This window comes from Metopolophium dirhodum, chromosome 2 (genome assembly GCF_019925205.1).
Source record: "Metopolophium dirhodum isolate CAU chromosome 2, ASM1992520v1, whole genome shotgun sequence".
Classification (NCBI taxonomy): domain Eukaryota; kingdom Metazoa; phylum Arthropoda; class Insecta; order Hemiptera; family Aphididae; genus Metopolophium; species Metopolophium dirhodum.
Window position 1 is genome coordinate 6931028 of NC_083561.1, and position 18832 is coordinate 6949859.

At 28.6% G+C, this 18832-nt stretch overlaps 1 protein-coding gene across 4 annotated transcripts in view; it reads left to right on the plus strand.

Annotated features, from left to right (window-relative positions):
• LOC132938677 (5-hydroxytryptamine receptor) overlaps positions 1-12168 on the plus strand; it is a 228139-nt gene extending 215971 nt beyond the window's left edge. For all 4 annotated transcript variants that reach the window (XM_061005652.1, XM_061005653.1, XM_061005651.1 and 1 more), the window contains 2 exons: positions 5441-5767; positions 9343-12168. In XM_061005652.1, coding sequence (XP_060861635.1) covers positions 5441-5767; positions 9343-10132 — 1117 coding nt within the window. In that variant the 3' untranslated portion in view covers positions 10133-12168. The remainder of the gene's footprint in view (positions 1-5440; positions 5768-9342) is intronic.
• The last annotated feature ends 6664 nt before the right edge of the window (positions 12169-18832 follow it).

Sequence of the window (18832 nt, forward strand, 5' to 3'; positions counted from 1 at the left end):
AATACGATATATTTATGACTACACGATAAATTTCTAAACATTAACATTTTGTATTAAGTCAATTGTTTTATTCCCATCTTTATAGATGATTTATCATTTGATACACGCATAATATCTTACTTATGTTATTTTACTTAAAACCATGAAGTTCCTTAAAAGAAGATTTTGAAAGTTTAGCAACATCGCATTGTCCTAAAATTCTTGACAGGAGAGTTTACTACAGTAATATTCTTTACATAGAAGGTCATAAATCAGATATTTCCATGTCCTATGTCACTAGATAAGTATATAATTTAAGTATAATATTAATATTTTAGTCAACATTCTAAAATTGTTGTACAATGTGACTCGTTTAGTATTGCGACAATAAAATTGATTTTCAAAAGTCAAATCATTCCATACCTAATTAAAAATTATATTTTAACATTAATATTTAATATAGATACCTTTTATAAAGATCAATAAAAATATAATTTTTGACTAGTTTTTTATGGTTCATAAATCATATATATAAATTATAATAAATATAAAAGGAACAAAAGGTAGTTTTTTAATATGATACACTGAATTTCCCTGATATTGTTTTTAAAAAAAAAAAAAACAAATTTGTATTCATATAATTACATTAAGGTCATGTTAGGCAAAGTAGGATTATTCCATTTTACAAAACTACAGCTATTTAAAACTATTCAAATTATGTAGAGAATATTTTTTAATAAAAAAAAATGAATTATTTAACTAATAGTTTATTATTTACAAACATTGATTATTATAAAATATGATAAACTATAGATTTAGACAACTTGAAAGTTGGCACTACGTTTTTAAACCAAAAATAAGTTGCATGATTGTCCATTAAAAAATTATTCATGATAAATTATTTGAATTTTTGCAAAAATTTCAGTTCTATAAATACATTAAATTATATTAAAACAAACTCTATTTGTATATCATGTAACACAAAATTGTAAAAACGTAAATTTTGGGTTAAAATTATCCCTTTTGCATTACATTTAACTGGACGCTGATGTAACCTATGGCTAGTTTTTATTTTTACACACTATTCAGTGAGGGCCTATTTGCTTCTCTAAGAATAAATAAAACTAAAATAATAATATTTTTTCTGAAAATGCCCATGTTTATAAATTATAAATATTATTTGATTGAGGCTAGGAAAATTCTAGCCTATCCTTTCTATTTCAACTATCTTGAGTATAAATAAAAAATGAATTATTATAATCATAAATCAACGATCCACTATTATAATGCTGTACACTGTAAAATGTACATAAATAATGAACATAATCAAAAAAATATTTCTTCTGCCTTAATATAAAATTATACATTTACGTTTAATGTTTATAAGCTGATAGCAGATAGTGCATAAACCAATATAAATCATACGTTCGAAGTTCGAAGTTCATTTATTAGTAATTTTTTTATTTGGATATTAATAGTCAAATAATTATTTTGTTTTGTATATACAAGCTTTATTTTCATCATAAAACACTACCATTGTGGCAATAATATATTAAAAAACGCCTGGATAAATTATAATTGTATGAACTAATAATAAATTAATGCCGAAATTAATTCATTGTAATATTAGTGTTCAAATACATTTAAGACGAAAAATCCAAATGACCGCTACATTAAATACATACAGTTTTGAACTAACTTAAATTACGTCAAGCGTTAATACAGAGGCAGATTTTACAAACAAAAAATAGTAGGTACTTAATTGAGTAAACCTGATTTGAATACAATTATATGTTTTATGTTTTTGCTGTGCTTGTAAATAAATGTACTCAGTATATTATGTTTTAAATATTAATCAATGAAAAGTTTTTTTTTAATTATACACAAAAGCTGCATAAGCTTTTATATAGTTTTGCAAGGAATATTTTTTTATCTCTGTAACAGTTTGAATTGCAAACAAAATAGAAATAAAAATATTTGGCTGACAAATAATATTGTGAATTATTATTGTAAATTTTAATGCAATGAATATTGCATTTTATAAACATTTCTAAACCATCTCAGTGTAATAAAATGTCAGGTTATTGATTTTATGTAAATTTGTATTAAGTTTAAGAAGAATTCGCTCACATTTTTATCCAGGCTTGGATCTGGCAGAAATCTTGGTTTTAATCACTAGAGGTTTACTCCCTTCTTTAGGGTTTCGTTGATATTAAGTAATTAATTAAAATCTAATTATGAAGTAATATAAGGGTTCTTTTTATCTTTTTGTAATTTCATTATTAGTTAATTGCATTTATTTTTCATCGTGTATGCAGTATAATCCTTATCAATTTCAGTAAAAAAATCAACTATATCATCAAAACATTAATTTATGTGTAGTACTGTTAAGCATACAACAATAATTATATAAACTTAATATTTCCTATACAACAATATAAAATATTTATGTGAAAAATAAAACACACACCTTTTGAAAGATAAAAATTATCTATTGATAATATATTAATGTATCTGCCTAATGTAATTTATGTTTGTAATTAAATATTATAATAGGTAATATATAATTTTAAAACAAAATTTGTAGGAAAAAAAACGAAACAATTGTACCTATAATACTTAATAGGACTTACAAATGATAAAATCTGTCTAAAAACTATATAAGGAATGTATATTAAATCATAGAATAAATAATTGGTCAAGAAAAATTAAGATCATTAAGATCATCAAAACTGTTCAAAAAAGTTCTTGAAGAAATGAAACACTGTAAACTTAAAGTTCCTACACTTCACGTGAAAACTAAAATAATAATAAAATAACGTAGAATCGATGACATCTAATGAGAAAATGCAATAGGGGAAAACCATGTCAAAATGATTTAGGTCTGCCGAAAGAAAAAAAAATATGAGGAAAGTCTATGTTGATTACAAAGGCGATTAGGACAGAAGCATAAGTGGCAAGATAGACGGTGAGGAGGGACGTGGTAGAAAGAATATGTTTGCAGGATTTTGATTGTTCACTGAATATATTTCTCTGTTGAATAATTCTAGTTTCACTGGTAATTATTGGACATCGTTCGAAGAGAGGATTATACGTGTAAGGGAAAGCTGTATAAATAAAAAAAACATGTATGAAAGGGTCATCTAAAAATACATACCTACCCTTAATTTCTACCCCAGGCCTAGCTTACTCAGTGGAAATCTCAATATTAAATTGTAATACTTTGCATCATTTGTAATTATGCAGGTACATTTACTTAAATTGTCCTTGGACCCATTTCTACTTCCATGACGCTTTAATTACATTTAATATTATACCGTTGCAAAAAAAAGGATATATCATTTGATATATTTAAAGAAGGTTGGTATATCATGTATAAAAACGTATTAAACAATTTAACACCCTTTTTTATACACTCGTAAGTATGATAAAAAAATAAATACAATTTATACTGTTTGACATCTTCGTAAGCCCTGCAGTAATTCAGTTGTTTCATTAAAATATCTAATGTCATGCGTCATCATAATAAGTTTAAATTTAAAAATCATACAACACTCATCTAATTTAAAATACATATAAAATATAAATTTTATTGTATCATCCTAAAAATTCAAGTTTATTTACACTAAATATTTTTATAGTCACTAAATTAATATAATTTTAGATTCTGAATAGAGCGATAGATGTATTGGTTTTACAATGATGTGTGTGGTTTTCTTTTGTGTGTATCTGTACACAAATCATACCAAGTAAGTTGGAATAAATTAATAAGGCTTTGATTTTTAATGTTATGTTGGTGGTTTCTAGCAGAAAATTGGATGTAGTTGTGACCTTTAAGCGGTCTAAATGAAAAATATCTATTATTTTTCAAAATAATTGGGGGAAAAAAAAAATTTAAAAAAGGGAAATTCCTATACGCATAACTAATTTTTGACAAGATGTATTTTGTTTTTTTTTTTTTTTGGTAACACAAAAACGACCAACCGTAGATAATTCAAATGTTTAAAAAATGTTTTTATTAATATTCTATATAGGTACACCATCAAATTTTCAAAATATTTTGAAAATTTTTGAGCTATATAAACATCTGACGATTTCTATTCTTTTTTTTATATAAATATTGATAAAAAAATTAGCTGGGTCAAAAAGCTTGAAAATTTAATATAAAGTTCATCATAAGTTTATACTGTAAACAAAAAAAAAATGTGTGTACATAATTTTTTTGTTATCAATAGACATTTTAAGTTGAAATTTGAAATTTGGACGAAAACTACGAAGACTACGTATTTTAATAAAGACAAACAATGTTCGTTATTTTGTGGTAATTTGAAAATATTATTTGTGGGAACATAAAACTTGTAACGTATATATTATTATATTTTATAATATACAAAATGACATTTTCAAATGCAATGTTATTGGCAAAAATGAATTCAACCCACACGCTCACTAATTGTAAAATACGTTAAGTACTATAGTTGTGTTATTAATATATCATAAAATTATAATTTAGTAATATAGGTTATTGGATGACAGACCTTGCTCAGATTCGTTTTTCGTATGCAATAATTTATCATTGAACTCAAGTTTAAAACATCTATTACAATGACCTACTCAATGAAGAGGTAAACTTGAAAGTTTGAAACATACTGTATACAGAAGAGCAGTCACTTTACCCTCTTTTTTTTGATTAAATAAAAATATTCAATTTTCTTTTCTTTGTTATAAATCCTCAGATTGATTTACAGCTTTTCTCCATTTGTTTCAGTCGACCTATTTTATTTCCAGTAGTAAGTACGACTCAGACCTTTGATCCTCCATGGTCTGTATTATTTATTTTGTACTCCAGTCTAGGTATTTGTACGTGGTTATTTCCATCAACGCTGCCTTACATTATCAATAATTTTAACAATCATTCATGTCTAATTATATAGCCAATCCACTAATTTCGTATCCTTATCAATATTTTCCAAAAAGATCTACCTGCCGATATTTTTCTTACAATTTCTTCTTTAGTTATTCATTTGATACAGCTTATCTTTAACATTCATCTGTAACACCAAATTGTAAACGATTCTTATCTGATTTGTAGTCTTGCTCTACTGTTGATATTTTATATCGTCCAAGGTCCAAATTTAACTTCCATATAGCGATATGCTACAGACATTTGTTTTAATAAATTTAAATAGTTTAATAATACTATAGTAATAATGATTACTTACTATAATGTTGAGACATTCATAAACAGTTATGCATAGATAAAATGTGTGGAGGAGGGAGATATAGATAATTTTTACTGATTAATTATAAAATAAATATTTAGGTTTTTTTTTTTTTTATTAATATCTATAATATTGTTTAATATTTGTATATGAATATTAAATAATTAATTAATCAATACAAAGTGTATGCAAATAAAATAATACATCAATTATGAATATTAATGGTATTTGCTTTTCAGATATTGGGCTGTTACTAATGTTGATTATATCCACACGAGAAACGGTCGAAGAATAGTGGGCATGATTATTGTGGTGTGGTTTGTAGCGCTAGTCGTGTCATTGGCTCCACAGTTTGGCTGGAAAGACCCGGATTACCTGGACCGTATTAATATCCAACAGCGATGTATGGTCAGTCAAGACATTGGCTATCAGATATTTGCCACATGTTCAACGTTTTACTTGCCTCTACTGGTCATCCTATTTCTTTATTGGAAGATATTTAAGATAGCCAGGAGAAGGATTCGCAGAAGAAGAGCTCAAAGAAACGCAATGCTAGAACATTCGAGGTTAGACCGATTATTATAATATTTATTTAATTAAGCGCAGGTACCTAATTGAGAAAATTATAATACACATATATATATGTATATTGTATATATATATATATATATTGTTATAATATACCTAATACATTTTAAACATTTCCGTTTCATCATAAAAACTTAATAAATCTTTTAAAATTAAAATTACAAAAATTAACGAGATAAAAAATATGTAAATAGATCAAATATCTGAATTCAAAGTAAAATATGAAAAAGTGTATTAAATAAAATATTTAAGGTATGAAACACAGACTTCCGAGTTCAGGAGCAATAAAAAATATTTAAAATATTTAACATATAATTTTGAATGATTATTTTGAACAGTATTTTCAATAGAAAAAAAATCAAATATTTTAATTAAAATTATAAACTATTTCGATGTTATGTTAACTATTAGTTACCTACTAACTGGTATCTAAACTATACAATAAGTTCTTTTAGTTAAATATTCAGAATATTTATGTTTTTGACGTTCTAACATACCTATATATAATTCACGAAACACATTGATAAAACTAATAATGCAGACGTGAAGAAGAATTATTTAAATGGTACGAATAAAATAATTAATCATTTCTATTTTTAGAATTAGAATAAAATATACATACAGAATGGAAAAATAATAATAGTCTCAAGAGCATCAAAACACCACACTAAACCCATTAAAATAATTTAATTTTTATTTAACAATGATAATTGCATAAATAACTCTACTAGCTTTCAAAATAAATAAAGCTGTCATTATCAATTTTTAACCATGGTTCCACATAGGCGTAATCAATGTTAGGCAAAGTGGGAGTTGCCCACTGAATTTTATAGTGGTGCAAATATATCGTTTTGACCCCCTATTTAAGCTTTAATTTATTACAATTTTTAACATATATTTTTTTTCAAGCATTATGCTTCAGCTTGAATATTTTATCTCTGTGTTCATTTTATGTAATTAATTATCCATTACAATATTTATAATGTATAAATACACTTAAAGTTATACAGATTATAATATGGATATAATACTAAACTACCAACTTGCTATATTTTCACTTATTTTACAATTCTACAAAACTTCGAGGTGTTTACATGTAAATATTTATTATTAGTAAATTATTTGAGGGGTATAAAAGCGTCACCATCAACCCTCCCTCCCCCGGCCCACCACTATAATTTTAGACACAATTGGAAACTATAAAATATTTATTATTTTATCTTAAGTTACACCACTGCAGTATGATAGTACTCATGAAACTTTCTTATTTGCTACTTGTGTAAAACGAACTGATCCACTATTATTTTGTACAGCCATATTCTACTAGAAATTAAATCCCCTATAGTTATGTTTTAATTAGATTTTAAGTTGATTACCCGGATTCATTTTTATGTTTTAGTAATTAATATAAAAAAAAAAACAATGAAAAGGTTTAATCAAGGTGCAAAATAAAATTATAAAAAAAATGTAACATAATATTATATAATAATGTTTACAACACTAATACAATAATATTATCCCCAATATTCAATTATTACGTATACTATAATGCATAGGTGCCTAATTATTTATTTAGTTTTACTACTAGGTATCTAAAAATATAATAATAAATTATATAAATAGGTATTTTTTTTTTTTTATCGGGTAACCCGCGGCAACATAGGCCATTGGGTGTGGGGGAGGGCACTGTAGGTTTTTAAATTGGGTAGGTTGGTACACGTGTGTGTTTTTGGCAGAATTTCTAATGGGGCACCCGTAGGTTTCTGCCGTGCCCCGGGTGGGGGGATGGCGGCACTTGTTCTCTGGACACCGTGACTTTCCCGAAGAAAAATGCCGCCCGCGGCCAAGGTATCGAACTCGGGTCGGCTGCGTCGCAGCCGACGCCTTAGTCCGCTCGGCCACTCCATCCCCCCATAAATAGGTATTTATTGAATGATGAATTGGGTGAGGATTTGAATGTGAAATTTATTTGAATGTACAAATTCTTGGACGCATTTTACAACATTATGAATTATGCTCTTTAATAATGCGTACTTCCAATTATGTTTCGGAAAATGTGCATTATTGAGAAATGTAAAAATGAAATATTAAATGGACGAAATAGGATTTGTTTGTATTTAAATTATTGAAAAATACAACTATATTCGTACTTTAAAAAAAAAAAAAAATAGCGACCCATATATTAATTATGATTAAAAAAGAAGGAATTTCGCTTAACTTGGTCCTAGAAGACAGTTATCATAACTCGTAACTAAAAATAATATATTATTACCATGAATCGATTATATTTTTAGATCGTTCAAAACAAGAGAAGTGCCTATAGTATATCTACAATATAAAAAAACGTAAATTCTACGAATCGTTATAAGTGTATTGTAAATGTCAGTGGTTTGAGGTTTCATATCGACGAGTAACAATTGAATAGGTTAGGTTATAATATGGAAAATAATAAGAAAATAATCTCATTTCAGTGAGCGTTATAAGAAACAACGGGACAACATCTACCCGCTTAGAATACGGAAAAATAATTGAAATAATACATCTAATAAAATATTTATTTTACAAATTTGAATGTAATAAATCACAATAATATATACATATATTATATACATATTATTTTATTCAATATTCATTTTTTGAAAATCTTTTATTTTTGTTATATTCTTATAGTTTTCTTAGAATAGTCTAGCTTCGGGACTCACGCGTGAGCTGGCGGTCTGCAACGTGATGGGTCATTTCAGTAAACATCCAAACACAGTATAAATTCGGTATAAAAATAAATATGAGACGACGTCTCGTTTTTCCTGGCAACGGAATGAGGGTTTCGCAGCTATAAGATGCATCTCACCGTTCATAATTTTTTTTTTTTATTAAAAAATAAAACAGTAGGTATATTCCATAACGGTTTTTGACAAATATACATTGTCGCGTCATCGATCGCCGCAAATTCGTTTTTGTGGTTGGTTTTTAATATTTTACGGTTGTTCATTTCTTGTGTGATATTGTCTAAAATATATGAATATCAAGTATATTGTCGTTATATGCTTGATTTTTTTTTTTCAACATCAGTTCTTCAGATGATCTAAAGACTCACGCATCGCCGCTATTCTTTTATTTCCAAAAAGCACATGTTATTTTATTCGCTCTCGCATTCGATTTGCATTGAATAATAATCTTGTTGCAGAAAGCAGTGGTTTTTAATCATTACCTACGTACAACGATTATCCGGTACATTTTAATGAATCGATCGTAGGTATTTTAAGTGTGTACTATTATTATTATAACGCTACTCGGCCTTTCGCGTTCAGCGTGGGTAGTGGTATCAGAAGCACTTGGACGGCCGAGGATTACACCATGTTTAGCCATTGAAATAGGATCGGTAATAACGATGGAACGTCACGTGCGCGACCGCCAGCACAGTTGTGAGATTATTAAACACTCTCGTCTAGTTATATATTATCCTAGCGTAGATTTCCATTCGCCTGTATAGTTTGAGTGGCATGCCTCTATATAAGCACTCTTGATTCCACCGATTTGCTTGTGTGTGTTTCAGGTTGAAAAAGCCGGCGGACGACGCTGCCGCCTCGGCCGAGCCCAAAAAATGCGGTTTCTTCCGGAAGGCCGTTTTCCTGCGGATCAAAAAGAAGAAGGAAGTGGAAGAGACAGCCGTGTGCTCAAGCATCGGTCTGATCGACGGCCATTCGAGCTGTTCGATGCCCGAGTCGTCGCAGGACGGCGGCGGGGGTGGCGGTGGCGGGCAGTCAAAGGCGGGCAACGGCAGCGGAAGCGGTGGAGGAAGCGTGGGCGGAAGTGGTGGCGAAGACAAGACCACCGCGTTCACGATCACTACGAACCACGATCATGGGGCCACGTCGGCGGCACACCATCACCACCACCACCACCATCAACACCACCAACACCAGCACCAAAATCAGCTCCAGCCCCCGGTGATCGAGGACGACGGACCCACCATCACGGACCCGTCGGCCGGCCGGCACACGGTCATCGAGATGAACGTGAATAGGGTGTGCGTTCCGGCGCCCGCTCGGGTGAAGACGAAGCGCGAGAAGAAGGAGTCACTGGAGGCGAAACGCGAACGAAAAGCGGCCAAGACATTGGCCATCATCACTGGGGCGTTCGTCGTGTGTTGGCTGCCATTCTTCATCATGGCCCTGGTCATGCCCCTGTGCCAGGGGTGTGTGATCAACGAGTACGTGTCCAGCTTCTTCCTGTGGCTGGGCTACTTCAACTCCACCCTGAACCCGATCATCTACACCGTTTTCAGTCCCGAGTTCCGGTTGGCTTTCACCAAAATGATTTGCGGCACCACGTATAGGAGATAATGAAATGCGCACAACATTATTATACATAATATCCATTATTATTATTATTATTAATATTATTATTATTACATACACAATACGTCAATGCGTATATTATAATATATTTAATATCCGACGCCTTATTATTATATTGTTGTAATTTATGAGTATTTCGCGTTTTTTGTGTGTTGTGAATGTGTAGGTATAAGTTTTGTGTATTATTGCGTTTGTGCGTGTGTGTGTGTGTGTGTGTGTTTGTGTGTATGAGTGTTTAAACGATTGGCAATGCGGTCATCGGTCTTTGCGAGGCCCACAATGTCCACAGATGGTGGCCGAGATTTACGAGATTCATTGTGACCGGGTCCGAAGCATAATGCCTTTGTAGGGTGTCGTAAAATTCGTAGACCAATATTTCAGTCAATAATACACACACGCTCGCCGACCATAGCTCGCTTCGCTCGAGTGTTATGTCCGTGTTTTAATCCTTTCAAAACCATTATTATCATTATTATTATTATTATTATTATTATTATTATATTTTACGGTAAGAAACGACAAGATATTATTATTTACACCATTGTTTCGCCGTGTTTTAATATAGCCATTGTCACGGCCCATAACACATATATATTCGATAATGTCGGTAGAAAACTTCGTCCCGTTTAAAGACCGCAACGAAATTATGTATCAAAAACTTAGGCTTTGTTTATTTTATTTTCGCTTAACCCCGTTTAAAACAATTTCCGTATAAATATTATACATTTTCAATCTGAATTCTCTTTAAATGGACTTCAGAAAGTGAAATTCTGAAGTCAGGTTGCTTTAACAATCACTTAACATTTAATGAATGAGTGGCAAGCGTGCCCGCAGGATAAAATCCCAACCAGTGCAAGGTATAAGAATTACTTACAATGTCATACTCGTTAAAGTGATTAAAGTACCTCATGCAGTTGAAAATTTCCAGCAGGGATGGCCCCTTTGCCCCCCTCTGCGGGCGCCATTGATGAGTAGTGAGCTAATACTCCCTTAAACATAATCCGATGGCCGGTGATTGGACAGTTCAATTTTAGTGAATCATTAAATCAAATCAAATTAAACAATTATGCAACCCGGTATTAGTATTTTGATAATATATTATCAATATAGGTAAGCCGTTATTCTAATTCACAGGTGACGAAACGGGATAATTTTTTTTTATTATTATTTTGATATACTTTTGCTACTGCTACTGCTGCTGCTGCCGCTGCTGCTACTGCTGGAAATTTGAGTCGGCCGGTTCGACTACTATTTCGTTATTAAATTGTTTAAATTATAGTTACATAGGCTTTAAATACTCGCCAAGTGCGTTTTACTGTTAAACTATATATAATTATTATATATCCATATTTAATGGAAAATCATATATGAATGGATTGTGTAAATATAATTAATTAAATTTGCTACTATAGCTTGTCATTTTTTCATAAAAAAAAAAAAATTGTGCAATGTAATGTTTAAGGAAAATTTACAAATATGTGGTTAGTCAAAACGGATATAGTAAGAAAGAATGTTCAACAGTAAGATAAGTAAGTTGTTATTTGCTCAGCATATACTTTAAAATTTCTTATTTACTGTATAAATTATAGAGTTTTATTTATGAGTTACTTCCGATCATACCGATTTAATATTATTTTGAAATGTTTTTCTGATTGTAATATATAATTAAATTATATTGTATTAAGTGTAAAGAAATAAATAATCGACTTGACTTAAGCCGTTTTGACCACCTACGCTGTAACATAGACTCAATTGTAAAGATTCTTGACGTTTAATTATCTATACTAATCATTTTTCAAATATTGTGTTGATTATATCGGATACCCTCTAGTGGTAAATTGTTAAACTGCTCTAAACTGTTTTGGTTTCTAGTCGGAAGTTATCATTTTTAAATTGCTATTTCAGTTTGGAGCAATTAAATTGTGTTATAAGTTTATATAATACATATTATCATTGTTATTATTAAGTTCAATATTCAAATAAATAGTAGGCGCATACACCTACTGATACTGAAAACCCTATTTATCGTTCTAATATAATATATAATACCACGTTATTATTATTATTTTAATTATTGATCCTGTTGTATTTCAATTTATAACTATTAAAATTACGATTTTAATTAACTAAAATAACGTTAAATTAAACTATCATATTTTGTTGAAATGTTATAAAAATTATTTGAAAAACAATTGAAAATATTATGTATGTTATACATTAAAATATAAAATAATAAACGAATTGGTTACTAGAGGCTAGTAATATGTGTAAATTATAAATATAATATTATCCTACTATTACTTTTCAACATGTTACATTATGTCTATTAAACACTTGTTTACAATTGTTGGACTGAATAACCAATTATGTATTATTGAAAGTTAATGAATGTTATTTATTTATAATAGAACGCCTTCGTTTTTTAACGATTCAGCTAATTCATGATACCTCCTAGTATTACTAGAGTTTAATCACACAATAATTATATTTTCTTTTGAGGGGTAGCTTATATATCAATACTTTTCAAATTTCAGACAGCAAATAATATTGTGGTAAGTAAACTGCGTATTCTGGTAAGTAGCCGGGTTACTATAAAAATATAAAATAGTGAAAATTAGTAGATTCTGAGTGAATTTATGAATATTATATTGGTTATACATTCAATATTTTTAGAGCGGAAAAAATGCTTCAGTCTTCGATTTCCAGGGTAGTTTCTGGATCAAATTGGATATGGTTGGTACTCAGAGCATTGAGGCATCAATAGAAAAAATACTCAGTAATACGTATGGTAAATTATTATTCGCCTTTACTTCACGATTATTTCTCGAAAGATATTCAATATTTTGTTGTAAGTACCTACCTAATTAAAAAATATTAATAAGATTTTCACAGTTTATAAAATCTGATATTTAATACAAGGTCCAATGTCCATAAGCTGATCTAGTGGCATTTTTAAATATAAAAAAAACCTAGAAGAATTTTTTTTATAAGCATTAAAGTCTAAATTTTGACAGAATTTATCAAAACTATAGGATATAATTTATGATTTATTTTTTAGTTAAATATTCAAAATATTTTTCAATTTTAATAACTTAAGTTTTAAAATAAAGTATAGGTACAGGGTTTTCCTCATCAGTTGTGCTAGCAGAAATATGATTAAAAATTATAGGAAATTCATAAGCACAAGCAGGGGTTGGAAACTTTTCACCATTACGCATATAATTATTATTTTCTATACAAAATAAATTAAAAACCTGTATTGTTAAGTTAATACAATAAAGTAGATGAAAAAAAGAGTTTAATAAGTTTAAAAATTAGTTGTTCATATTGTATTACACAAATTATAAAATATCCACAGGATGACGTTGTTTCTCATTGCAATAACCGTGTTCAACGCATATATTACACTGTACAAATTACGGTGACCTACTCAATGAAAAGTTACACTCAAACCTATATTATTGGAAGAACGACTTTCCTGGATTTTTAGCATGATCCATTCACCTTAAATTAACCAATCATCGAATAAAATAGTTTAATGTTTGAATACTTTAAAGTATAAAAGTAGTACCTACGTATTATGAACATTGAACCTTATATATATATATATATATATATAGGCATAATTGTCTTCTTTACTTCTTTATGGTACTATGTACGCGTCGTATTTTTGTTTCCTTAATAAAAAAATATATAATTTTACCTGATAAACTAATTCATATTAAATATCGATACTAGAATATTTGGTTTTAAATCCTATTTTTCATTCTACAGGTATATATAATGTTATTATGGTAAGTATTCTCATTTATACATTTCTTTTCTTAAATTACAATAACCAACAATAATAATTGTTCCCAGTCTACATTATTATGCTGAATATTTTTGTAGAATAACACACAAGATACTTTACTGCAGACTGTCAGATAATAGTTAAAATATGAAAAAAAACGTTTCAATCGATGTTTCCATAATAATGGCGTGTCTTTGTTCAACGACTCACGGAATACATTATACAATTTTCCTGATATTTACTTAAAAATAATAACTGAACAAAAAAAAGTTGTAATTTTGTAAAAATTACTTATACAACCTTCAAAACAACGAACAACACTGTCTTAATATTATATAGATACTATTCATATGTTAATTTTGTGAACACGTGGTTTATACTATTATTATTTAAATAATAATATTTTTTTAATACCTACCTGATCGTTTACTGTAGGGACTAAAAATATATTTTGGACATAGAAGCTAGAAGCTACGGTCATAAATCAGAACTACATGTTCAAAATACGTGTAAAACATGTGTAAAACTAAATTAAATATGTGTAAAACTTGAGAAAATTATTTTATTATTATTATTAGTTGTAGTAGTAGTATTTATGAATTTATTTAATTCATACGGACTTAAAGTTCAATAACAATATAAAAATAATATAATTAAATACAATAACATATCATGTAATGACTAAATTGACATTTCTCTTAAATTCACTTAAATAATATTCACAAATAAATCAAAATTGTATATATTAGTCCATTTTACAATACGATACATCGGAGGATTAGACATTAAATTGGTGGTTGCTACGGGCAAATAAAATAATTGTACACATCTTAAATTACATATAATAGTATATATTTAATGCAAACAATGTTACTTTTCGTGAATTCCTAATAAATATTAACTTATACTTGTACCTAGTATCAAATTTTAAAAGGAGAAAATTGTATAATAACATCTATGGTAAAATATTAAAATCTTAATAGTAAATTAAAGGTAAGTAATATAACTATAGGTTTATTACTTAAAAAAATAGTTTCTTATTAATATTAAATACCTACTACAAGTTATTTTTAATTTATAAACAGTTTGTTTGAAATAATACATGAAAAGCAATAATGCTGTGTTGTAAACAAAAAAAACAAATTAATGTTAAATGTCTTCTTGGTAATTGATATAGAACACTATAATTTAAATTCCAATGCATACAATTGTGTATATAAATAATAAAATGTATATTTACTGGCAGTAAAAAAAAAGAATAATGTTAACATAATATTAATGAATTATTTATTGGTTTAAAAATACTAGTTCACTTACCAGTTGGTAATTTATGATTGACCTTTTTTTTTAATTGCCACATAAAAGGCCTAGGTATGTTTTTACATGATAATATTTATTGCGACATTTAGTGAGCTATTTGTTATCGAAAAACTATATATCAACGTAGGTTGTAGAATGTATTATAGGTACTATTATGAGCAAATGCTGTTTTTATTTACCTAGCCTTTCGCTCTTTTCAGAACAGTTTCTAATTGTTTTATTGCTTTAAATAAATATTATACCCAGAACACTATATTGCCGTTCACCGACAGAAACGATATTTTATATTGGAAAGTCGCGTAGTAAATTAATAAGTTGAAAAATGATCGTCATTCATCAATAATATTAAATAGCAATGACGGTGTCAATCAAATAATTTGGGCAAAAAAAAAAATGATTTATAATCGAAAATATTATTTACTTAATATTAAAATGTAAAATAGTATTAAGGCTAATGTTTTCAAAAACAAAATTTAATGTTGAGTTTCTTTTAGGTTCGTACTACCTTTTAGGATTCTGTGTGAAAGAAGAAATAGGCAGTTAAATATGTTATCTGATCTACATGCAACTATTATTCTATCAGGCTGGACTTGACTCAACAGTATCGATGGGAACAAGTCTAATCCAAACGAGACTGAATTGGACGTAAATGAACGGCAATTAGCTGGGCAAGACGGGTTTAAAAACAAAATAATCATCTCAACCAGTTTTCAATCGGCACAATAGAGTTATCATTGCTGCCGAAAGTATTTAGCTTACAGACTACACTAGAAAGTACATGATTCAACACCGTTTCAACACATTAAACAATTTTTTTTTAACCATTTGTTATATAATTTGTTTTAATAAATTGTGTTGTAATTAAGAAAAAATATGTTTAAACATATCTCTTGTCAAACATCACTAGGTTTTTATTATTCCCAATCGTTCAACTTATTTTTTTAAATGTTAAATAAGTTAGTCTTTTTTTTAGAAAGTAATAAAAAAAAAGTATGAGAATTCTGCAGGAATATATAAATTGTTTACTCCATCTTACTTACACACACAACGTGGATCTCTCAGACGAATGGTTTAAATGTGTTTACAGAAATAATAATGAAAAACCACTTTGTTATAAAATCAGTAGTTTTGTCGTATAAAACCTTAAATTCGAACATTTAAGATTTCGTTTGGTACACATAATTTATTTTACAAAAAGTAAAATCAAAATTTAATTGCAAAACTTTTACCACTGTAAATTTATTTTCCCTGTTTGTCTTACGCACTTCTCGTTAGAATCCTACACTTCAGATATACCGACAACTTGTGAATACCGTCAAATCGACTTACAATACATCGACCCATTATAAAATATTATATAAACACGTATATAATACCGTCAAGTGTCTACCGTCTACTTAATAACCACACGAAAATGTAATCTGAACCATTCATTTAAGCGACCTTTTTCTTTCCTTTTTATTTAAATTTGTATCCTTATATGACTAATTGGAAATAAAATTATACAAACATCCCATACGAATTTAATATGACTAGGTGATATCCTTCCTAATTAAAACATACATTATACTACGGGTTCATAACAATATTATATGTTTGATGGTTCAATCCCGAACGGTTCAGCTTTTTGGTAGGAAGTAGGTAGGTACAAAACGCATTTGCAGTATCGGGTTACGGCAGCCACAGGAAACATATCTATCGTGACAGTCACATAAATTGAAAGTATCGGTTTAACAAAATGATCAATAATTTTCTTTATAAATTAAAATCAAGATATAATAATTTATTTTATTAATGACTAAGAATTAATTATTCATTAAAACCCGTATTCATAAATAATTATGTATGCATATTACTTATTAGTCAATTTTATCACTTTTGCGAAGAAATTAATTCCGTCATTATATCATTATAACATTGTGGTTAGAATGTTAGATCTTAAATGTCAACTATATAATATTAAGACTGTACTTACCATTAAAACACTCAGATATGTTTAGGTGAATAATGACTTTCACGAAATTGAGTGATTAAAATTTCGCTTTGGCGGATTATACTTAATAATATACAATCATTGATAAATATAAAAATAATAAAAAAATTCTATCACCACTCGCAAAATGTTAATACATTTAAAAATATATTTTATGGGTATAAGGTTATCGTCCGTCCATCAAAGTGACGTGTTGCGATACATAGCAAATGATGTAGCAAATAAAATGATAGATGCATGTCATGCGTAAAAAAGAAGCATAAATAAATAGAAATATAACACATGCGTCTATATGAAAATATAGACCATACATAATATTTTATATGGTGTGTTATTTCAATGCGCTATTTATGTTTTGTTTATTTTTTTGATCATTTTTTGTTTTTAAAATTTCAAGCATAGCTAGTACATTTTTTATCTGCCATTCTAGTAAAATAGCTGTTCTTGTATAAGGTCTAAGAGGTCAAAGGTACGAAAATCCCAGTACTTTTCTGAACAATTGAGAATAACTAACGAAAAACAACGGTCAAACGGAAACCTTGTCTATGCGACACCCGTTTTCGATCAAATCAAATTGTATGTTTTATTGAGAATGAAATAATCGTAGTTAAGAGGTACACATAATATAACATATTATAAACTATACTTAGAACGTTAGAACTAGATGCTAATCCACTCACATTCATTTTTTTCGTACACAAAGATAATATATCATTTGAAACAAATTGTACACATACCTAATTACAGTGACCTACTCAATGACGAAGCCAAAGCCTATACTAAACAGCGAAGGGTGACAAGCCCGAAAAATCATGGGAAGGAATATTCCCGTTGCCAGGAATACCAAAAATAGTGAAATTTGACAATTTTTTTCAGTATTTTTTTTTTTTTTTTTTTTGTTATTATAGACAGTCACGTTCCTTGGTTTGTGTATTTTGTACATGAGTATAACTTACTATACTATAACATATATTATAATTATTCCAAAGTGTATTAATCATTTTTAGACAATTTTATTTTAATAACATTTTTGTTCAGAGTAGGTACCTATAATATATGGCTATATGTATTAGTTAACAACTACTGATGAAACTTTTTGAAGCAGTTTTTGGAATCTGAGAAGAATGAGGGAAATATAAAAACGAAGTAGTCACACAAATATTTTAACTCTATAGGAACGCCAACACAATATTATATATATGGTACCTACCTAGTACATAGTTTCCTTTTTTTTTTATATATATAGGCTATAGTTACCATGAATGCTGAGTACAGTTATATATTTTACCTTGAGTTGCGTATATTTTAGGAGCGGCTATAATATGGATTAGGATCTAGGGTATCCTGCAGGCGTCCCGGTGTCCCGTAAATCGTTATCAGGATTTTGATATGCCCATAATATTAATTTTAGTTATTATAAACTCAAATCGCATTATTTGATAATTCATTTATCCAACATTTCTGCGATATCTCCCGTTTTCAACATACCTATTTATTTAACGGCGAGATTTTGTTTGTTTAAATGTTTTTTAAAAAAATTTTAAAAAATGTTGATATAATTTATAAATTACATTTTATT